At 39.4% G+C, this 24,945-nt stretch overlaps 1 protein-coding gene across 4 annotated transcripts in view; it reads right to left on the bottom strand.

The window, feature by feature from the left end:
• The window catches only part of LOC111869723 (propionyl-CoA carboxylase alpha chain, mitochondrial), a 62,487-nt gene extending 43,056 nt beyond the window's left edge, over positions 1–19,431 (bottom strand). Inside the window, exons 1-3 of one of the 4 annotated variants that reach the window (XM_023861453.2) lie at positions 19,219–19,431; positions 7,392–7,598; positions 3,242–3,409 (exon numbers count right to left, since the gene is read on the bottom strand). In XM_023861453.2, coding sequence (XP_023717221.1) covers positions 3,242–3,409; positions 7,392–7,598; positions 19,219–19,287 — 444 coding nt within the window. In that variant the 5' untranslated portion in view covers positions 19,288–19,431. Of the gene's footprint in view, positions 1–3,241; positions 3,410–3,900; positions 5,143–6,832; positions 7,019–7,123; positions 7,139–7,391; positions 7,599–19,218 lie in introns of those variants that run through there. The other 3 variants (XM_033753573.1, XM_033753574.1, XM_023861460.2) reach the window with 3 other exon arrangements.
• Between the last annotated feature and the right edge of the window lie 5,514 nt (positions 19,432–24,945).

Here is a 24,945-nt window from a genome sequence, read left to right as displayed (position 1 = left end):
AAAATGGTTTCTGTTTCTCAGACAAAATTATGATAAGAAATAGAAGTCTTAGTGATGATGGGGATTATTCCAAATGATAACTGATATGTTCATATAATTAAGGATAACATTAAAATGTGTGCAAACTGAATCATGAATTAAACAATTTCAGTTCTGAAAACTTACAGTGGTAACATGAAATTAAAATAATATATTTCATACATTTTTTTAAATGGAATCCTCAATACTGCTAGATCTGCAAGAGCCAAATAACTTCTAATTTACAAAGTTTTATGAAAATATTGCTACTGTTGGTTAATATTATTAAAATTTCACTTTCACTCAACAATGATAAAATTTTCATAAATCTGGAAGATAACAGAATGTACCTGCACAAATGTTATGACAGGGAATTAATTTAATTGTTTAATTGTGACTACCAAATTTCTGTTTTTCCAAGCCTTGATGCCTGCATATGTGGGGAAGTCATAAAATTGTAATTATCACCCAGAAGAAACAGAGACATAGGTGCAAGAAATTGTTAGTTAGTCCTCTACATATGGCCCTTGCAAGGCCACACATTTTCCCCAATGATGCATTAACTGCTGGATACCTTGACCATAGAAGGTCACATTTTTACTGTTTAGGAAGTCCTCCACTGCAGAAATGACATTATCATCTTGGAATCTTGGAATCGAAAAATATAGTTGAAAGTTGGTGGCGGCAAGTCTGCATGTTTCCACTGCTTGCTCATTTCCTTTGTTTCAGGGTCATAATGACAGACCTAACATTCATCCAGCGTGATCAGACAGTCGAAAATTCCACCTTTTCATCTTGCCACTGACGCTGATCATTCTGAGCCCTTATTTATTTGGATGATTATAGATGAACGTGAAATTTATTTCTAATTAATTCTCGGTAATTTTAATTTCAAAAGTCTTATGTTTCGATATTACTGGAAGTGTATCGTGATCTATAATATCGTATTTCATCGTCTGTGACGTGCAATACGGTGTTTATGTTGAAAATTTCTAGATTTTGGCAGAAACAAGAAGTCCGGAGATATAACATTTACGATCAGTCATAAATTTAGCTCGGGTACAGGGAACCGGACGCGCCTAAAAGGACAGGTCAGAGCTTGTTACAATTGCCTGTGAATGAGGACCAGTATGATTGGGTTGCCTCGTTCAAGCTTCCCACGAAAGATGGGATGAAAATGTATATGTCAACACCATCTTTCGAATTCCCGGCGTGGGGGTGCAAGCCACTCCACAAAAAAAGGAGACTTTCACAATATTCCGAACTGAACGGACGTGACCTTTGCACGCTCCGAGATATAGCTTGCCGATAGTAACGCTGTAACCTAAGAATACATTAATTTAACAGTGTGGTGAATTAGCAGGTGAATAAACGTCAATTGGCTCAACTCTCAGAAAAACGCTTTCTTAGGCATCGCTACCCTGAGACTCATGCAAACCGACCCAGCTAGTTTCCCGTACCTATACCGATCTTCCTTAGTTTGATCTGTGAGGACAACTTGCAGTGGCCATCATACACTGTCCTAAGGTAGAAACAGGTGTAGCAGGGATAGCACCATTCCGACTGCGCCGATACAAACAAAGGCGGGTTGGAAAAGAGCGATGTTACCACATCCATTCGTTGTTGTTTTTGAACTGGTGTCAACAATCATGGCACCCAACACACAGCATCCTTTGTCATGCGTAACGCATCATGGATGATGTTGCAAACTGCCCCATAACTAATGTGGACATCGTGAACAATAGCTTCGATAGTTATGTGCCTATCAGATAGGATCAAAGCTTCCACTTGTGTCACAATTCCCAGTTCCTCAGTGAGAGATGGTCTTCCACTTCGGGGTTCATCTTCTAGCTTTTGCCCACAATGAAAGCGCCTCTTCCACCTGACCACTGTGTCGTATGATGGTACACCTTCCTGATACATAACGGCCTTCTGGTTGTGGATCTCCCTGGCAGATTTCTCTTGCAACTGCAGGAACCGCATCACAGCGCGAGTCTCCACCTTCTCAACTGATATCATTTTGCTTCTGCCCCTTCCACTGGCTCCCTGTGTCTACTTCAAACAGGAAAATTTGACTGTTTGGCAAGTTCACGAAGTGAGCTATCTCCTGTATGGAATGATATTTTTGGATTATGATTTTCTCATGTTGATAAATAAAACAATGTGACTTCCCATCATACTTGTTCCTCACATTGCTGATGGGATCACATTAGCACAATAGACTGACAGCCACATGGGTGTCATACATGAGTAATTCAGTTTCATTGCAAGCCGATTCATGTATAATGTTGGAGTGAAATATATTACTTTGTGAAGGATTCTTATATATAATATTTTTGTAAAGCATCTGCCAGAGAGTAAATGTCATCAGATATCTTCTGGTTTCACAGCAGTATGTAAGAGAATACTAATGGAAATATTCTTTACAAGAGGCTTGGTCATGGACAAAAAAAAGTTGTAAAAATTACATGACAGAAATTGGATGATACTTGCATTTCATTACATGCCCCAGGATCATTATATTGTGGGTCTAGAAATATTGTATGAAAATATGAAATCTGCTAAGAAATAAGAATTACTTGAATGAATTTCCACATAAGAATGTGACTTAAGTTTCATGAAAGATGAAAGTAGCAATCCTTGAGAAAGAACTACTGACATTATTAATGAAGTCTGTTGCCTCTACATTGATAAACTAAGTAAAAAATAACACAACACAATGAGTATCCAAACCAGCAGCATCATTCTTCATGAAATGTTTAGGATTGAGTTTATATTTTTTGTTTCTTAAGTTTAACACACCATGTTTTACTAAAATGCTGAGAGATAAGTGCCCTGACATAATGCACATTTGTAATTGGACTGTCAGAAATTTTATTAAATCTGAAGTGAAATACTGATTTCCTAAAACTACATGTATATATATATATATATACTAAGAACATATTTTATAATGGTGCACGTGGTTGAGGCACTAGGTTACAAGCCTGAAGGTCGTGGGTTCATTTCCCAATGAGGTCATTGGATTTTTCAATTGACCTAACTCTTCTAGCCGCACTACGGCCCTGGCGTCGACTCAGCCTGACAACCTCATTGCCATCTATGAACTGACTGTCTAAAAATGTGTGAGCCTCAGTGTCTCACAACCTTATCGGCCTCCATGGTCTGTTAGAGGGATAATTTTTTAAATATATTTTGTAATAAATTTATAGCAAGAACTTACCAACTTTTCAACAAAAACTGCATTTTCAGAAAGGAATCCATATCCAGGATGAACGGCTTGAGAACCTGTTTTTGTAACGGCTAGCATGATGTGATCAATGTTGAGGTATGAGTCTTTGGTTGCTGCAGGTCCTATGCAGACTGCTTCATCAGCCATTCGCACATGACGCTGTTGGCAAAAATAAATAAATCTTATAAAAAGAGTAAATTTATGTCCATTGATTAGGGAAGTTATATGTGATTGCCATTTGCAATCTGGTTGCAGAGGGCATGAAAATTTTGATTTTTACATTAGGCAATAAAGGTTCAAAGTAATCACATATTACATTTTGATTCCAAGGACATCAATATCAATAAAATAAAGGAGTGTGAAGTAACTTTGATAAATGCATTATGTATTATAATTTTTGGCACGGTTAAATATATTTTCACATGTATGAGTCATTATAGATGGGGTTTGGATTGGTGAATCTATTTATTGACTACTTATGCACACAACTCGTAATTTCAAGTAACTATAACAACCTCACTGGTTTACACTCTACAGGTCACTGTAACTGCTGCACATATAAAGTCTTCTATGACTTGACTAGTCGTTTTCTGGTAACAAATCCTAACATTGTCTTCTGCTAATGTCCTTTCATCCAGATGACTGAATACCTTCTTTTCACTTGCATCTTCCACCAACTTGTACCACTGCTCTCCTGGTCTTGTTTTCGGTGACCCAAAAGTCTCTGCCTTCATCCAAACGAGGGGCCAGAAACAGGAAATTTTTGCTGTATTTCAGAAAGTATATTATTTATATATGTACCAGGTTATACCAGGAAGACAGCATAGCTTTGTTTTATATTCTACTTGCCACAAGAATCAGACTATGCAACGAAACTTTTCTTCTCAAAATATTATTAAATATTAAATATTAGCATCCTGTTGTATTACTTGAGCACTTGATATACTTGTATATGTAGAAAACAAGCTTCTAAGAGGAACACTTCCATAATTGTCAGATAGAAAACTACATAGTACATGCTTTCATACATATTCATGACATGTTTTGGCCACATGGGGCCATTATCAGGTATAAATGCTGATTCGTATAAATTCCTAAACTGTATTGAATATTACACAGACACAGAAAACATGCAAGTTTAAAAGTTTGTTTTCTATAAAATGCAGTTGTATTTCTTGTTAAAATAATTTGAAAGAATTTTAAAATTATGTGTAGAGTGTTCTTTGTTCTTTCTTATTGTACCAGTCTCTGCTGCTGTGGCTATGATATGTATATTTTTGGATGTTTGGTTTCATATATTATTGTGGATGGTGTGTTGTAAGAGCAATGTCCTGACCAACAAGATATGAAAGCGTTGCATTTACAAGGCAGTATTACACATACATATCGAGTTCTCTCCTCGGGTTTGACAGTATCTTGGTAAGCATGAATGCAGGAAATTACCTCAGATTGTCCATGGTAGCTTCATCTTCTGACCACATTGCCATTTGAGTTTCACTGCCATCTCAAATTCCTAAATTGTATGTCCAAATTTGTGTGCATTTAGATACCATATTAGTATTCAGATGAGGTATTTTGTAGGGTCTACTGGGGACTGAAGATGATGCAGTATGTATGATAAAATCCATTTTATGTTTTAATTTGTTCACAGGCAGATCCAGTTCTTAGAAAGTGAAGAGCCATGTTCTCCTTGGCTTTCATTTTCTTAGTATCAGTACCAAGTACACCTCTAATCAATCACATACATCACATGTGCCTAAGTTCCATTCAAAAAGTGAAGACATGAAAACTACTTATTGAAGCACTGATATAGTGGATGTGCGAAGCTCCTCTGCATTATCTATCACATTATCAACATACAGGGGATGGACAAAAATATGGAAACACCCAACAAAAAAACACATTACCGTGACTAATATGGAGTAGGACCACCTCTGGCTTGCAGAACTGCTTGCAGTCTCCTTGGAATGGATAAATAGAGGTCCTGTATGATTTGCAAGGGAGTCTTGTACCATTCTTCCTGCAAAACATTGGCGAGTTCTGTTAACGATGATGGAGGTGGATAGCGTGCACGCAGATTGTTCTCCAAAACAGACCATAAAGGCTCAATAATATTGATATCTGGTGATTGTGGGGGCCATGGCAGATGTGACACTTCATCTTAGTGCTCAGAAAACCAGTCTTGGACGATGTGACCTATGTGAACACAGGCATTGTCGTCTTGGTAAATGGCATCACCATTGGGGAACAAAGTTTGCACCATGGGATGGACCTGGTCGCCCAAAATGGTCACGTAGTCGTTGGCAGTGAAGTGGCCTTGCAGGGTAATGATGGGTCTGACAGAATACCACGATATGGCTGCTCATACCATGATTGAACCCCCACCATGTTTCACTTTTGGCAGCAAACAATCTGGATCATAAGCTTGGGATGGCGTTCTCCAGATGTAAACTCGGCCAGAAGTCAGAAACAGTGTGAAGGTGGACTCATCCGACCAAATGACCGTCTTTCATTGCTCCACAGTCCAGGTTTTATGACTTCGACACCACACTCTCCTCTTAGTGGCATTTTGATCACTCATGAGTGGCTTTGGAATTGCAGCTCATCCAGAAATACCCTGCTTGTGGCATTGCCTTCATAATGTTTTGGTGCTGACAGGGTTTGTGAGCGTGACATTCAGTTCAGCAGTGACTTTTGCAGATGTAGTCTTCTTATTTTTCGCCACAATCCTATGCAATGTCCGTCTGTCTCGATCACACAACACACATTTCTGTCCACGCTGGTATTTATCGGATGCAGTTTTTCCAGTCCTCCTGTGTGCGGTCATAATCTTGGATACTGTGCCTCGCGAAACACCAAAATCCTTGGCTACCTTGATTATGGAAGCACCCACCGTACAGGCCCCAACAATTTGCTGGCGTTCAAATTCTGTTAGCTCTGACGTGATGCACTAAAAACTGCACAGAACACTGTCTCGACAACAAATGAAGCTTGCAACATATTGCGGAGGTTGTACAGGTAGTGGTATTGGGCAGATACGACATCATCACCTACAAACGTCACTAAAATAAACACTTCAATTCAAGCATGCATTTCACGAGGTGTTTCCATATTTTTTCCACCCCATGTACATTTAAAAAATTGTCTCTATTATCAGTAGCAGAGAGAAACATTCCCTGAATGGGTTATGCTGTCTTATATAGCATGATTTACATTTTGTGCAAGATGTAGTGAAATTCTTAAGTTGATGTATCTTAAACTTCTGGGGAAGAGTCTATTAGATCGTTTTGTCTTCTGATGGTGTTCCATGCTGATTAATTTATTTGCAAATATATTCTAGTCTGTTATTCAACAAATATCGTTGATTCACCATCTTATATGAAACATGTCCTTCTGAAACTTGCTTTAAAATTTCTTACATACACACAATGCATCTCTTAAATCTTATTTAAAAGCTTCTGTACATTGCAATACATGTTTAGATCAACATTAGTAATTATCAGGTGTCTAAGACTTTTGGTGTGTTGGTGAAAACTGCTGTGCTTCCATTTTGTGATTCTAATATCTGATGTGTAGTCCCACCTATGCGCTCATGTATTTCATGGTGCTGGGTGTCTCTTTCTGTTGTGTTGTGTGTCTAGACACACTTGTAATCTCTTCCCGTTGTGTTGTATGTCTAGACACTCTCGTAGTGATGCCATTCATGTAGGTCAGAAGATGGTGGCTGTTCTAATGGTTCTACTTCAATAATGGTCACTGCCTTTTCATCTGGAAATATAATTGCGATTTTATAGTGTTTCTCTTGACCACTTACTCTCTTTAAATAATAAGATTCATAATAATTATTTATACCAATAACACACTCAGATATACCTTCAGAGACGTCTTCATCTGAAGAAAAATGCAGCTGACTTGAGGTGCTCAAAATCTTCTGTGTCCTTATGAAAATTCGCTCATCAATATGCTAGCAACATGCTTACTGCAAATATTTTTATATACATGCCACTGGTCCCCATTAACTCACAGATGGTGGGTGGAAAACCATATTTTTTTAAACCCGTAGACCCATATGCATATTACAATTTCATTCCCTCACTTCTAAAAATTTATATTTGGATCTGAAAACTTATGATGTTCTTACTGCGTTATTATCTGCAATAGAATAAACTGCAACAGTCTTGATGCCCATTTCTTTTGCTGTTCTTATCACCCTGCAGGCAATTTCTCCTCTATTGGCGACGAGAATCTTGTCAAAGCGACTCTCGTTTGGATTGAATGGATCATTACGAAATGATGAAAGGTACAGACTTGAGACTGAAATTGATCTATAGATTCCATAAGATACATTCTGAAAAAAGAAGAAAATAATTACAAGTTTAGACAAATGCCAAAGTGTTAATCATGTAGAAATTATTAAATTCAGGTAAATTGATGAACAATAAATGTCAACACATTTTATATTTTTAGGCATTTAAATTACACTTTCACATAACTTCAACTGTAATATAAATAATATACATTGTATTTACTCAGTCATGAATAAATTTGCATTTATAAAATCACACAAACAATGGATTATACACATACAAACATAAAGGGAGAAGACTCATTTGATGTCCAAAACTATGGCAGAGGGATGCACCTAATCAGTAGAAGAACAGACAGGCATGTAGGTCAAACCTTGATGAAGGCTGATAATGAAAATCATGCTTGAAAGTTTAAGTAACACAATGTATATATGTGCTGTGATGGTAAACCTAAATATCACCTGTGGATGGGGGTGTGCAGTTGGCAACAGATTCAACCTACATAACCTCAAGACAGGGCCATAGATGAACCAGGCTGGTTCAGGGCAGTATTCTAGTTTCTTTTAAGTTCCTTTGCACCACCTTCTTTATCTATCTATCCACGGTGTCACTTTGCACTTCTTTTAGAGGCACTGATGTGGAACTCACAGTTCATAAACCTTGTTCAATTTTTTAGCTCTGATGTGGAAGCAGGAGTGGCAGAGCCATTTGATTTGGGGGTGGGGGGTGTGGACATGATCTACAGAACATGGCAAGAGCTCGAATATCATCTGGACATTCTCCGTGCTACCAAGGGAGCACACATCGAGGTCTACTGAGGTCAGTAAAAAACTTCCAGAGTTTCACTGTGATCTGCCACAAACTGCATATGGCTAGATAAATTTCTTTGCACGCCACAATTTTTCAAAAACCCGAAAGGACTTTGTGGACACACTGTATTATTAGAATTGTTAATTTTGTATTTTCAAGGATCATACGAATTTTCCATGAAAAAGAAACATAAAATTATAACAATGAATTATATTATTTAATAGGTAACTATGGGACTGTTAACAGAGAATCAGTTATTATGAATACAGAAATATAAAACCTGTTCACTTGTTAGTAGTAAATGGATGTATTTCAGAGGATACATCTTTGATTCATCTTATCGTATATTATCCTGTTGGCAATAAAAACATACTTCACTCTTCCTCAATCAATAATCCAGGGGTACCTAAGAATTCACATATATTGGTGAAGGCAATGTCAATGCTGCAATGTACTGTACATAGTAAACTTTTCAGAAGAGTTAATGTTGTCATTATTAGCCTATCTCATTTTCCAACTACCCCCTTCCCCATTATAAACAAATTTTGATGTTTTTGTGTCTTCGTGATAATCACTGATAATATTTAAAGTGCTACAAGATCGAAGGTCGCGGGTTCAAGTCCCATTGAGGTCACTGGATTTTTTCAATTGACCTAATCCTTCCAGCCGCACTATGGCCCTGGGGTCGATTCAGCCTCTAACAGAAATAAGTACCAGGAATTAATTAAATAATTTTCCTGGGGAGTAAAACATGGCTGACAGCCTTACCGCCATCTTTGAGCCGACTGTCTAGATAATGTGGGACCCTCAACATCTCACAACCGTATGGGCCTTCACGGCCTGTTACAGGGATAACTTTACTTACTTTTTACTTATAATTTTAATTAATTGACACTCTAGAGCATACTATTCAATACAGCATAACACTAGATTAAGAGTCCAGCGTTATTATGTAATATTATAAATTATTCAGATGACTTTCATTGCACCAACTCCAGTAAAGTTCAGGACTGGAAACACACTTGACACACCCAGTACTGATATAAGTCACTGTGTAACTGTTCTTCTGTTTCTGAGAAAGATTTACTGCCAAGATAACAAGACCAAAGTGGTGCAAAATATCCATTTGCAGATGAAGGTGAATGATAGCAATTTGATTTAGAGAATGGATGTCAGTGAAATGAGTTTGCAACGAAAGGTGTCTGCTACAATGTTGCTCCCCTTGCAGTAGATGTAGAAAATTTAGGTTTCTTAGCTACAGCAAAGCAATCATTTCCTTCTCAAGTTCGTTTTAATGGTGGTGACTAAGACAAATTAGAACTATAATGATGCTAAACCAAAATATCTCGATATGTCTCTGAATAAATGACTGCATAAATAACATTTCGTTGGTATTAATTTAAATTATATTTCTTTCTGGTAAGTACTGAAGCAGTTAACCCAATCTTAACAAGAGACGTGGGTTAGGAAATTAGCAACACAAATCCCAGAAAGAGACAAGTGACTCATGTTTATCTTCAAATGTGTTCATAATGAGGCAGAATGGAAGCTTTTATACTGATTTCAGTTATTACAGTGATTTACTACATTGCGGTATAAAATTTCAAGGTCTTGATGAAAGCTTGGTATACAACTTCACCATCAGTGAATAAACCATGAAGAATCTTGAAGGATTTCCAACATTTTGGCAAGAATTACATCTTCAGACTAACAGTCTTTGTCTCAAACTCATGTTATGACTGACAGTCAGTCACTTAAATCATCTTGGTGTCAAGACCCGTCTGGGGCTCATGTCCCTATTTTACAATAGTCTTTGTCTATGCAGTTTAATTTTGATGTGGAGCATCCTCTCTGACAAGAAGACGGGTCTCTCCTTTGTCAAACATCATGTTCATTACTTACTTACTCATGGAGCTGAGCCCTTCTCAGGGAGCCGCCAATTCTGCAGCTACTCAAGAATTTCCCACCATATTATGGAAGCCATCCACTGGTCCCTATCATGAGCCAGAGCAATCCAATCCATACCATCCCATCCTGTCTCTCTAAGATCCATTTTAATATTGCCCACCCCCCCTACACCTTGGTCTTCCCACCAATATCCTACATGCATTTCTCGTTTCACCCATTCGTGCTACGTGCCCTGCCCACCTTATCCTCCTTGACTTGAACTCTCTCATTATACTTGGAGAAGAGTACAAGTTATGAAGCTCCTCATTATGCAGTTTTCTCCAACCTCCTGTCACTCCATCTCCCTTCGGTCCAAATATTCTCCCACTGCTAGACATACAGGTATACAAATAACGTTTGATCACCAGGAGAGACATGAGGATATTTTTCAAGTTGATACTGAAATAATATTGTCTCGTATCTTAGAGACCAAAACTGGGGTTCGGATTGGTAATTGGAATTACTGATCACTTACAGGTCGTAATTACAATTACTTCTTACACTACTGCTGATTTACACAATTTACAATCACTCCATACTAATTTTCTCAGTCTATTTCCACAGTCTTCACTATCTGTTTCCTATCAACAGATTTATAACACAAGAACTATAAGAGTCTCACTAAATTACAAACTCCCAATATCGATGTACTACAGCATATGCAATAAAATGCTATTTCAAGGTGTATTCCTGGATAGATTAAAATATGCAATCATAAAACCACTACATAAGAATGGTGACAGATGTGATATGTCTAATTACAGACCTGTATCACTCTTAACATCATTCTTTGAGATATTTGAAATAGTTATACAGACAAGGATTCTAATACATCTTACTAAATATAACATACTAAGTAAGGAACAATATGGCTTCAGAACAGGATTGAAGACAGATGATGCAATCTATAAAGTAACAACTGAGATTTTAAATTTGATGAACAGCAAACTATTAGTGGGATGGATCTTCTGTAACTTGGCAAAAGCATTTGATTGTGTTGATCATGAGATTTTATTATATAAATTGAAATTTTATGGAATTAATTACAGGAATCTTGCATTGTATCAGTCTTACCTGGATAATGGATATCTAAGAACGTTGATTCATAATGACAGTGACAACAAAGTTTCAAGTTGGAACAAAACTAATCATGGAGTCCTGCAGGGGAGTGTTCTGGGACCTCTACTCTTTCTTATTTATATGAACGACTTACCTAAAATAATAAACAGAACTTCTGTACCTGTACTTTTTGCGGATGATGCTAGTATTTTATTTGCTCAGCCTAATCTAACAGATTTAAATAACAACATTCATAGCATTTTTTAAACTTTAATAAATGGTTCTAAGTGAATCAATTAACTTTAAACTTTAACAAGACACATTATATTCACTTTGTAACTAGGAAAAATATATCTGCCAATTTGAAGATAGGTTATAACAATAATTTTGTAACTAGTACTTCCTGTACAAAATTCCTAGGGATGATAATGAATGAAACTTTGTCTTGGGATAATCACATTGAAGCACTTGCAAAAAAATTGAGCAAGGCTTGTTATATAATTAGAAGCACCAAAACATACATGTCTATGTCATCATTAAAAATAATTTATTGTGCTTTCTTTCACTCGGTGATGAGCTATGGAATCATATTTTGGGGTAATTCCCCACATAGCGCCACAATTTTTCATTTACAGAAAAAAGCAATTAGAATTATGGAAGGATGTGTGAATAAGGTTTCGTGTAGAGACTTATTTAAGAAATTACATATTTTGCTTCTGACATCTGCATATTTATTGTCCTTATTGATGTTTGTAGTTCAACATAAGGACCTTTTTATAACAAGCATTAAGAGTCACAACCTAGAAACTAGGCAAAGTAATAATTTATATATTCCATGGACACACTTCTCTATTCACCAAAAAGGAGCCTATTATTCGGGGATAAAAATCTTTAGCCAATTACCCTCTCATATTAAGAATGTTAATGGTAACATAGCTATTCAAAACCATTTTAAAAAGAAATGTGTGCATGAATTCATTCTACTCATTAGAAGAGTATTTTGATCAATAATGAGAGTAGTTAAAGCAAACATATCTGAATGTAAATTTCATGGCTCACTTGTGTATTATATTTGTAATGTAACCACACCATTGAAATCCTTCCCCTCCCCCTTTTTTTATTTCAGCAGCTGATAGAGCAGATAATAAGAATTATGAAGAAACAAAGGTTTAAGACACAGTGTCAGAACAAGGAGTAGGTGATGAGCAGATAGACCAAATTTGCGCGGACAAGGACATCTGCTAGTCCTTGCATCTAAGCATCTGGTGTTATTTTCCAGAAGGACAGAAATGATACTTCAAGGAAGCCCACTGAGCTTCTTTAGAAATTGAGAATTTGACTTACAGCGGCAAGCCACTTTGAGAATTCGAGAAGTGACAGTTTCTACCAGCCGTAAGTCAAAAGTGGGAGTGCCAGGAGATCATCAGCGACCCCTCCTAAGTTGCATCGCTGTCAATTTCGCCGTTTGGTCTTTTAGGGCGAAATTCCCTTAAAAACAGTCGGTCATTGGCCGTAACCAAAATTAAGCCAACTCCTCTTATTTGAATCAGCCTATCAGGGAAATTAGGAGGAGAGGAGAATAGGTGGATACAACTCAGTTAGGACCTCTGGCTCGGCAGAGAGGACAATCTAAGATTTTAATCGTCTATCAACTTCAGGACTTGGCGAAGGCAAACCCTTCATCACACGCGCTAAAGGAAAATTCTAAGTACAAAATTTTGCTCATAACGACTCATACAGGAATATGGCTTAATCCATAAGAAGACGGTTGTAAGTCGAGCTTATCGAGTGCATTTTGTGCAAGTGTAACGCCAGCTGCTAGTAAGCCGAAACTAAGTCAGACTGTGAGAATTTATGCAGCCGAGTGCCTTTAAGAAGAACAACAATAAAGTGTTGTGGTGGTATAGTGAATTGTGTTGATTAGATGTGCTTCACCCTCACTTGTCCGAGCCTGACGCATATCCGACCTGAAGAGAGACTCATCTCCACTAGCTAGTAAAACCCATCGCCAGCTTTCACCTACTCACGCCTTCCCCCTTTTACACTGAATCGCAAACAGTCTCTAGCTGTCTGCTGGCGCCCATACCATCAGGTCCCATCCTGAAATTCAAACCCATGTAATCTCAACGGAAGGAAGAAGCGGTGGAGCCGGAAGAAGAGGTGGAGCCTGGTCAAACCGAAACCAGCCACGGCCTAGCAACTTCCGCAGCAGCAACACCTGGTAGGACAGTTGAAGTAATTTATGATTTTCTCTTCATTGTAAACTTATTTTATAATGCCTCTTTTGTTATAATTATGAGTTCTACCTGTCCATTGCCAATTAATCTTATTTTCTGTAATCTAAAGGATTTATTTACTATTTGTAACTCACAATTATTTGTTTATTGTGGATTTCTTATTTAATATGACTGTTCTTAAATGACATGTTTCTGACTTTTTATTTATGTAATCTAAAGCCTTAACTATTTATATTTTATACTGTTGTAATGTTCCATGTAAACAACTTTTGTAATTGGTCTGTATGCACTGAGTGAGGACAAGTTCTGTATCCATCTTGTGGATGTCCGGAATACTGAATAAATACTAATACTAAGTCTTCTAAGTCTTCTTCTGGCAACACTGCTGCTCCCATGGATTTGTGTTATATAGTTGTGGCATGGACAATGTAGAAAACACAGTTTTATTGTTGCGTACTGTCGATCACACAGAAAACAAGTGATATGAGAGCTAAGCACTGTTGAGTTGTGACGTCATTGCGCCTGAGATGAATTGTGTTTATCGAGTTGTTACCTAGAAACAGGTTGCATAACCTCTATGCTCCTTTGTTGCGTGCATGTATTATTTAGAAACTGCTGTTTCTGTGGCGCAAGGCGGCCCGGGTTTGATCCCGGGGTAACTGTGACATTTTTATGTCACATGTTACAGGTAGTATTGACGCCAACCCTGGTGAGGTTGGCCGAACCACGGCTGTGTCTTTGGTGGGGATGCATCATGGACCAGGGATGCATTGGGACACCTCCTCGTGGTTCCACCGGGCAACGACAGCCCCCTTACGGGGCTGGCGGCTAAGTTCCATAAAGGGCGATGATTTTATGTCCAGAGCCTCCCAAGTGGCGGCATAATGACTCTTGGGTGGGGAAGCACTGACAACAACCCAAGAGGAGAATGCCTCATGGAATATTTGGTGAGTTCGAAACTTAATATTCTAAACCAAGGTAACGAGCCTATCTTTGTGGTTTGCAATAGGCAGGAGGTTATAGACTTGACATGAGGGACCAGTAAAATAGGAGACCTGATCAGTAATTGGCATGTATCTTATGAGTCATCCCTATTATGACTGGCTTCTTCAGTGAGGCTTCAAGCCCCACAAGTAGGCCGCCACTTATAACTGCCGTCACGTTCGCCTACATGTTTGGCGTCACTTATAACCGCCCCTTTGTTGCCCTTCCGCCTCCAGCTCAGTCTGAATAGTAGTGCAGGGAGTGGGAGCCGATGACGATCGGCCCTTCTGCTCCGATGACCACTTTGACGCTGCCCTACCTGGTGTTGCCGCTGCTGAAGTTGCTAGGTCTTAGCTGGTTTCGGCTTGACCCGGCTCCACCGCTTCTTCCTTCCATTGAGATTATTGGGGGTTGGATTTCAGGATGGGATCTGATAGTATGGGCGCCAGCAAACAGCTAGAGCCTGTTTACAATTCATTGTAAGGGGGGGAGTGAGCATGTGAAAGCTCTGACGGTGGGTTTGACTAGAGAGTGAAGATGAGTCTCTCTTCAGGTGAGGCTCGGACAAGTGAGGGTGAAGCACATCTAATCAACACAATTCACTATACTTTATTGTTGTTCTTCTCAAAGGCACTCGGCTGTACAAATTCACACAATCTGATTTAGTTTCGGCTTACTAGCAGCCGGCGTTACACTTGCACAAAATGCACTCGATAAGCTCGACTTACAACCGTCTGTTTATGGATTAAGCCAAATCCCATTATGAGTCGTTATGAGCAAAATTTTTACTTAGAATTTTCCTTTAGCGCGTGTGATGCGGGGTTTGCCTCCGCCAAGTTCTAAAGTTGATAGACGACTAAAATCTTAGACTGACCTCTCTGCCGAGCCAGAGGTCCTAACTGAGTTGTATCCACCTATTCTCCTCTCCTCCTAATTTCCCTAATTTATCACAGCCGGTCACGGTAGCCGAGCGAAGGCATGCACTGTCTTCGCTCGCTCGGAAGCCGGGATCGTGGGTTCGAATCCCACTCAGGGCATGGATGTTTGTGTGCGTTTTCATGTGTTTGTGTACGGGTAGAGGCCTTGCGACGAGCTGATCACCCGCCCAAGGAGTCCTACCGTATGTCTAAGATCTAGTGAAACCGAAGTGAAACGGAGAGTTTCAAGGAGGTAGGCCTAGGCCCAAATGAGGGCCGTAGCGCCAATGAAAAAAAAAAATATATATATATATATATATGTTTATCACCCATTAGCTGTGGTAATGATCATAAATTCCTTGTACCGTGCACAAAATTGTCTTCAGTGCATATTTGTGTGTGTACTGTGTATAGGTGGTAAATGAATGTACCAGCAGAGCTAACTATCAAGGTAGTTATGATGGGCTGGATGAAAGGTTGAATGGGGATATAAGAAACGCACAACCGCGCCAACAGCATACTAGGAACACACATAATTTCTCCCGAAGCATTCTGAAGGCGAAGAGTGTAGGTTAAGGTCGTAGGTGTTATGGCTGTGGTAATGCGAAAAGACTTAAGCATGCATGATTTCACATGGAAATAATTAAAACTGACCAAGTAATTTTGAAGTTACTGACAAGGAGGAAGACACACATAGACAAGACTACACCATAAACTTAATCTGCTACACGGTCTGAAAGTGTGGGTGCGTAAGCACATAGGCCTCTTACAAAACACCAACAATTAAATTTAGAAAATTTTCTTAAAGGACCCAGATTTTCGTTTTGGAGATTTTATGAAGCTTCTTAGAGGGCCAGATACGGCCCAAAACTTCCATACTGGTACACCCTGTAGCACAGGAGAACCTTGACTCTTCAAATGTTTGCTCAGATGCTTTAGGCAATGAAGTGACCTTCGTTATTTGTATAGTGTTTGGATACAGCAACTGAAACACGCGCATTAAATTTCTATTGCTCTTAAGAGTCTTTCATGCCTCCAGACGGCCTCACCAATCACAAGGTCAAGCAAGCCTGGGTCAATTCCGTGTATGTCCCGTTTATTGTATAAGTGTTGAGAGATTGTGATGAAGGCCGATTGGACCGCACAAGGGGAAAGTGTGTATATTTCATGTGAACACAGCTAAATACTTGTCTTCATAAACCATACTATCACGTTATATAACACGCTATCTTTAACTGAATACTTATATGGAAGTCCTTGAAAGTGATTTTAGTTTCATAAAACTAAGTCCAAATATTGCCCATATCACTATTTGAGATGTTTCCAGGTGCGGGGGCTCAGGAGAAATGGAAGTACTGATGCATATGTAGATATACTTTACGATTTTAGGCTTTCACGGGGCTTCGATGCTACTGTTTATCTTGTTTTGGGTGATGGCGTCCTATGAAGTGTTCTGTATTGCTGATGATTCTGAAATAATTTCTGTTTCCACGTTCTTTCATAAAGGGTGAGGGACCAATGCAGAATTAATGCTGCGGTGTCGGTCTGCACGTGTACGCCTTAAGCAGAAGGTATTATTGTTATTATTATTATTATTATTATTATCAGCAGCAGCAGCAGCAGTAGTAGTAGTAGTTGTTGTGGTTGTAGTAGTTGTAGTTGTATTTGTACTAGTAGTAGTAGTAGTAGTAGTAGTAGTAGTAGTGTGAGACTGAGTTCAGTGCTGGTGCCACTATTGACCTATTGTACCAGCCCCTGATGATAGATGATGGTCATTGTGGAGCAATTGTTAGCATGAAGATCGGCAGGAGAAACCGAAGTACTCGGAGAAAACCTGCCCCAGTGCCACTTTGTTCACCACAAATCCCACATGACCTGACCCAGGCTCGAACACAGGCCGCCGCGGTGGAAATCCAGCAACTAACTGCCTGTGTTATGGTACGACCCTTAGGTCGAAGGAAAGATTCACTTCGCAGCAAAGGGTGAAAGCTGACCCTTGACATTTCTACCAAAATGTGACAACCGCTATCCACTCCATTGAAGGGAAACCTTGAAGAGACAATAAACGCTCAGCTCCTGAGATATGCCCCTTCTAGCCGAAAGCATCATTATCATTTTCATGAGAGTACACTGGTGGATCGTAACATTAACCAGATGAATCCAGTCCATATCATCACACTTTAGTTCTCTAAAGTCCATTTCAAATTATCCTCCCGTGTACGCCTGGGTCTCTAAAGTGGTTCATTCCCTACTCAATTTCCAACTAACATCGTATTCCTTTCTCGCTACTCCCATATGATCTAGCCTGCACACTCTACGCATCTCTCACTCCTTGATCCGAACACCATAATGAAAAAAACAAGTCATTTCAACATTTTGAGAAAGTAGGCTACATTTAATTTGACTTAACACCATTGCTGCGATGTTCGACCAAGGTCGAACAAGGATCGATTACTGTATAGTGCGACATTCGACTTTAGTCCATAACAGGAAATAATCATTCTCTTTCTGCGTCTTTGGTTTCATTCACTGGGTTATGAAAATGCATTTTTGTTGCGATTTTTCATACTTTACATTAAAGGCGAATTAATTTACGAAAATTGCGAGAGAATAGTACGCAGCAAAGGCGTTAAGCATCATGCAAACCTAGGGGCAAATTATGAGAAACATTTTCTGTGTTGAGATAATGCACTTATGATACACGTGGGAAACGCGTGGCGGTTGTAGCTGCAGGAAAGAAAATGCATTGTCATAAAGAGCGAGATTCACTCATACAGCTCCCCGAATTTCCCTTCCCCAGGACCTCAGAATTGGACAGCTGATTCATTTTTTCACCTCCTGGTTCTTTCCCCACACTTTGAGCGATAATAGAGATCTATTAAATGTGTGCATCGTAAGACACATCCAGCATTCAAAATAGGCCTAACTCTAAGATGAGATAGCGTGTGACTTATGAGTTATAACGGCTTTGAATGTGCATAATCATCTCGCATTTTACTTATTTTGCCAGTATCAAAAGAGAGCTGTAGTAGCATTGTAATAACTCCAATTGTTCTAGGATTGAAAGGTGTCGGGTGTGTAACAAAATCCTTTCTTACCCTAATGCCAACCTCACCTTCATGTGAAGCATCGCGTTATTGCAAACGAGGCTCTGTAAATCGAGTCATGACCGTATAGTCCTCTAGCAGAGAGGAAACACAAGTAAGAGAAGTACGTTAAGTTTTCAGTTTTGAGACCGATTTCGTATGTTAACAGCAGAACGTAACCAGGACTGTTGTATCATATCCATGAAGTGATCAACCAGCCAGTTCATATTTTTACACGTAGATATCGCCATATGGTACAGTTTTTCTTGCGTTGTCAAGGGGTAGATTACGAGAATGCCGTGTATATGCATTCAACGGATTCGAGAATAGTCAGGCCTCAACGTATGGTAAATACTTCTTCGCTTGATTTTCCTTTTTAATAATTACACTGTCTCCACACCTGCACAGAGTAACGACGCAGTTTTATTGATATAGGTATTGTGATAGAGCTTACAATACATAAGCAATCTGTTACAATTATTTTCCCCTTTGTGGCAATGCATACTAAAAAAAAACAAGCTTAAGTAAAATCCACAAGAATTATCCTAAAATTAAAATCTTACAAAAAGAAATATGTTAACCTTAAATTTATAAAATAACTAAACATGTTTTAACACATACGTAAACTTGGTCCTTAAATATGGTTTCCAATGCACGAAAAGCGCCCTTGCCAGCAGCGATATTAGCCATCTCTGACACACCACAACTCTAACGCACGTTATGTGAAGGCCAGCATTTTAGGTTGCTCCAAGCGACTGTAGTCAACTGGAAGGCTTTTCGAGCGGACCGAGGAATATGCTGCTGCTGCTGCTGTCTGCAGATAGCTTTCCATTTGTGGCTGTTGCTACCTCAAGGAGCTCAAGGACGCTCCATAACATAGTACTGAGGTTCCTAGAGACTACAGACCAACATCAGTGGTAGTAAATGGAGAGGAAAATACTAAATTAAGCACCATGCTATGAAGGTGTATAGGGGAGCAGATGTATAGCGTCATGCATTCCTAATCTCTGTACTAGACAAGAGGCGAGTGGTCTACTTCACGTCCCTGACGTTACCCCAAAGGCTGATAGGTCAGTCTGTATAATGATTAGGCTTCGGGCTGAACGACTGAGAATCGGGTTAGAATCCCGGCAATGGCAGAAAATTTTCTCTTTCCTACACCTTCCAAATCAGCTCTGGGGACCAACCAGCCTTCCATGTAATGGGTATGAGGGACTACTTCCCCGGAAGTAAGGTGAGGAGGGGGTGAAGCTGATCTAATGCCGAGTGAAGAATCTGCGGAGCTATATTTCGACTCCCACATACGTCTGCATGATGCGATGCTTAATTCAGCACAATGAAAACTGCACCTTTAGGCCTGTAGCACATAGAATTCTAAGCACCGAATGTGCATGTAGAGATCTCGTCGTTACTTATTACTAGGTCCTGAACATCAAACTAACAGGGGAGCAATGAGACCCAAAACGTGAGAAAAATAATAAAACAAATGCTGTGATTAAATACCAGAAATGATACAGATCTGTGATTAGGACTGTTAAAAAAATCTAATGATGAAGAAACATTTGTTGAATATGCGCACATCTATAATCGTATATTATACAGCATTATGAAAGGTAAAAGGTAAATTGTCCACGTCCTTAACGAATTAAGCACTACGCCATGAAGGCGTATGGGGGAATGGATGTATAGAATCACATTTTCTTGACCTCGGCATTAGCTGGAGGTGAGTGGTCAGCTTCATGCCCCGGTCACTTTACTCCCAGGGAAAGAGCCCCCGGTACCCATTGGATAGGAAGTTTGGTGAATCCCATAGCAGGTCTGGACAACTTCGAGAAGAGAAAATTCTTGATACTACCGGGATTAGAACTCGACCACGCGGTCATCCAGCCCGTAGCCAGTTACTATACCGACTGCGCTATCCCGGCTCCCACAGTATTATAAAATAAAGTATGAAATAATACAACAAATTTCGTGGCCTGTAGTCCACAAGCTAANTACTCGGGGAAAACCTGCCCCAGTGCCACTTTGTCCATCACAAATCCCACATGACTAGATCGCAGCGGTGGGAAGCCAGCGACTAACCGCTTAAGCTGTGGCGCGGCCATTCAATTCAATATGACAATATAATAATAAATGACTATAATAATTTAGCAATCTTGAAGTGTTCTGTGGTCAGTTTCTGTGGTCTTGAATCTTCTTTAAGATGGCACTGGGCAGATAATTCCCAGAAGCAGTCACGAAGTGTTATTTCCTGGAGAGAGAATTGAACTGAGCAGTAAGCGTTCTCATGACTTATATTATCCAACACTATGAGGCTAATTTATATTATACCGACCGCCGCTTGTCGGCGAAGTTAATGCCAACCTATGCGGATAGAGGGTGTCACGTGCTCAGCGCAACGGTTCTTTACGGCCGTTAATTTCGGTTTTCTAGACCGGATCCGCTATTTCCTTGAAATAACTCAATTATCCTCACGAGGCTGAGTGGACCCCGTCCCAGATACACTCCTTCTCAGAAAATCTGATAGCGCCGGGAATTTAACCCGGGACCTCAGGATCTGCAGCCAGGAACTGTGGCCACAACAAAATAAAGATTTTCTAGTGATAAAGGAAAACTGTTAAGTACAGATCGGAGACAGTGTAATAAGAGAAGGAAAAATGTGTCTCTCTGTAATATAACAGGAAAGATCTGAAAGTTTAATTTCCTTTTATTCGCTTCTTCATATAATGCAATACAGACAGAAATGTCCTACGGCCACTTATATAATTCTTGAATTTCAATTTAGAATTCTGATAGTATTTACTTTTAGTCCAAATTGTTCCTCTGGTAATAATATAAAAAAGGCTGTTTGATATGGTTAGAACAGTCGACTGCAAGCCCATTCTTCAGCAAATGCATATAGATAAATGGCATATTCTGTCTTTAATAATCAATGTCTAAAATCCTACGTAATTGGACTAGCACAGTTAACGGCGCAAATTACAATATAACGAATTATTATGACTTTGTGTTGTCACTATTATACGTGTAATAAGAAAGATTACATAAAAAATATATCTTTCTCTGATTCGCCTTACTTTAAGTTTGTTTTACGATACTGGACCTACTAACAACAGGCCTATAATATCTGGACAGCTCAGTCAGTAAAGTGGCCGATTATGGATTGTACCGGCGAGGTTCGATCCCTAGAAGCAGGAAATTTTCGCTTTGATATCACGTCCATTCCAGTTCTTGGACCCATCCAGCTTAACAAATTAGAAGCGTTGGTTCTCTTCCTAGGGTAATATGGCCGGGGCCTGAAGACAGCAAATAACTTCAACCTGATGTCAGGCCTAGAAAGTGTAGCTTTACATCCAATCCCACATACGTACGTGTATTTTTTTGTTGGTGCTCCGGAACAGAGGGAAATCTACTTGAATGTTTTGTGCACTATTGGCAGCATTTACATAAAATACGAATAGGGGAGACTGGAGATAATTGTTACATTGTTTAAATTCCCGTTACTATATGTTAGCAGGGGGCATGCGGTAGCGTAGTTGGTTGAGGCACTATGCTAGAAGTTGGAAGGCCGCGGGTTCGAGTCCCGATGAGGTGTACTTTTTCAATTGACCTAATCCTTCCAGCCGCACTATGGACCTGGGGTCGACTCAGCCTCTAACAGAAATAAGTATCAGGAATCTTCCTGGAGGGTAAAGGGCGGGCGGCGCGTAAGGCTGACAACCTTGCCGCCATCTATGAGCCGATTTTCTACAAAATGTGGGAACCTCAACATCTCACAACCCTATGGGCCTCCAGGGCTTGTTACAGGGATACCTTTACTTTACTACATGTTAGCAGTTGTTAATGCGGGCACGAAAATATGGTATTGTCTGTCCCTATTCCAACTTCGAGATGTTACTCGTATATGCCTCAAGCGAGATGGAAATCACACAATTTCTTAGTTTTACCGATATACGTAAAGCGAACTGTCATTCCACTGTGTGTTGCGTCCTGAGGTTTGATCTGTGCAAGCGGCAATGAATCTTGTTGGTTCGTGCAAATGACTTTAGTTTATTTATATTCAACTACTCGTACGACTGTAAAATATAGCTTTGCATCCAAAATTGCTGCATAAGATGGATTGTCGAAATTGTGAGTCACATACTAAGTAACTCCGAAAAAAAAATGATATCGTGTGACAAGAAGTCAGATAAATTCTTTGCGTGCAAATGCATACGTTCTTCAGGTAATTGGCTTTTAAATAAACGGAAACAAAGCAGAAGGTAATAGTTTTCAAAATGTAAAAACTACCCCTGACACATGGCAGTATGTCACAGAAAATACTCCATCGGGCGTATTGTTGCCTATTAATATTTCATAGTCTTAAAAATTGTACATATATAATTAATTTCCTTAATGTTGGATTTGAGGTTCTCACACCCGTGGCTTCTCTGATATAACTTGGTGATCTGCTTGCTGCGTGATTCATGCCATTTTCTTCTTTGGCTTACTCTTCGACCCTTCAGACGGAGAGGCACGTTCATTAGAAACGTCGGTTGACTTCCATCGCACTATATAGCGCCACATCCTGGAAGGCAGAACTCTTCTGTTTCCTTAATATTTGAGGAATCTTGCTGCACTAGATCTGAATATATCTCCATATATTACAAATAAAATTGAAGGGTGAAATATATGGGAAATAGTAGCTGTTTTTTATCCAAAGGAACATTACCCTTAGACAGATCCCACAGGTCTGATAAACATCTTCCTTCTTCACAATTTATTACCAAGACTTACTTCGCGAAATTCCCATTAACCTATTTATTATGACATGAAAACCATTTTATGTTTTATGTGTTCCCTTACATTAAGGGAAGGACACAGACTGTGGGCTTTTAGACGGAGTACTGATGGAAATACTGGGATCTAGGATAGAAAACATAAAGAGGAGACGGTGTACAATGGACTCATTATTTATACTCCGCATCAAATATCATTAACGTAACAAAATCAATGTGGGTTGTGAACCGTTGGAGAGAATATCTTAGTCTGAAAACATTAAGGGAAGAGACCACTTTGGTTATTTTGGTAAAGATTGAAGGGTGCTATTAAAATCGATCTTAAAAAAGTGAGGAAGTGGACTTCCTCCACCTGGCTCAAGAAGAGGCCTAATGTTGGGCTCTGGTGAACGCAGTGAAGAATCTTCGGGATTCAGTAATAGAGGGGGGATTTCTTGATTAGCTGAGAGCGTATCAACTTCTCACTGAAGGCCTTGTTTCGTGAAATTGGTTCATCGAAATAAAATATTGCATAAGTGTTAAGCATTTCTAGATCAGCATGCCGTAGGATTCTTCAAACTATTAAATAACATTTTAGAAACAAATGCATAGTAATGCTGACAGTGGGAGTCGTTACCAGATTTTCAGAGTATTCTACATAGACCCTGTGGTGACTAAAGTAAATAAGTGTACCATATTAGCTATAAGAGGGATGCCCATCAAACCAAAGAACCACGACGTTACTTGTCTGTCTTCGCCATCCCGAATCAGTCCTTAAATACCGTGGGATGACGTAACATCCAGAACCTTCTCTTTCCACATGATTCTCAAAGCTTTCTCGTTTTTTAATCGAGAACATTCTCGAAGCTTCATTTAATCAGGCTGGTGGAGTGATAGTAAGCCATTCATGTTACCACAGGCTGTCATGGATCTTTCTAGTAGTCTCTTAGCTGAACATTCCTTGCCGCAAATTCTTAGAACAATTAATACAAGACTGGACATAAGTTATATTTGGTATAAAATTAGCACCAACTAACAAATATTAATTTCTGAGATTTACGCCGGCAGGTAATGATCGGTTACAATAGGAAGAAATTTTCTTCGACAATCTCATTCAGTTATTTACACCTGATAACCTCAATTAATGAGACACGTGAACAAAATCTAAGTATTCACAAACCGTCAGCAGCTGACAAATATTAGACCTGGAGAGCTCAAATCACAATGTGCTTTGCAGCCATCAGCGAACAATTCAGAAATTGTTACGGCTATTTTAAAATTCTCGCAGACATCCAAACACTCTTCTAGGGGCATCAAGGTTCCCGCAGTCATACGGTTGGAGATCTCCGCTGCATGGAAACATGACCTAAGCAGCTGAAGAGCAGTATTTGCCTTTACTAATGGGATAAACCGACAATCATTAGCCCCGTAATTATATATCGACATACTGGCGACACCATACAAACAGAACACGCAAATGTTTGCGCGGTTTGTCGAAACTAAAAATACATGAGTAACAACTGCGCATGGCATAGCACTGCAATCATTGACGATGTCAGCAGAATGGAGATGACGCCAGTGAATTGTAACG

The sequence above is a fragment of the Cryptotermes secundus genome, unplaced genomic scaffold (assembly GCF_002891405.2).
Source record: "Cryptotermes secundus unplaced genomic scaffold, Csec_1.0 scaffold847, whole genome shotgun sequence".
In the NCBI taxonomy this organism is placed as follows: domain Eukaryota; kingdom Metazoa; phylum Arthropoda; class Insecta; order Blattodea; family Kalotermitidae; genus Cryptotermes; species Cryptotermes secundus.
The sequence above is the reverse complement of the archived record's forward strand: the minus strand, read 5'-3'. Positions and strand labels throughout refer to the sequence as shown.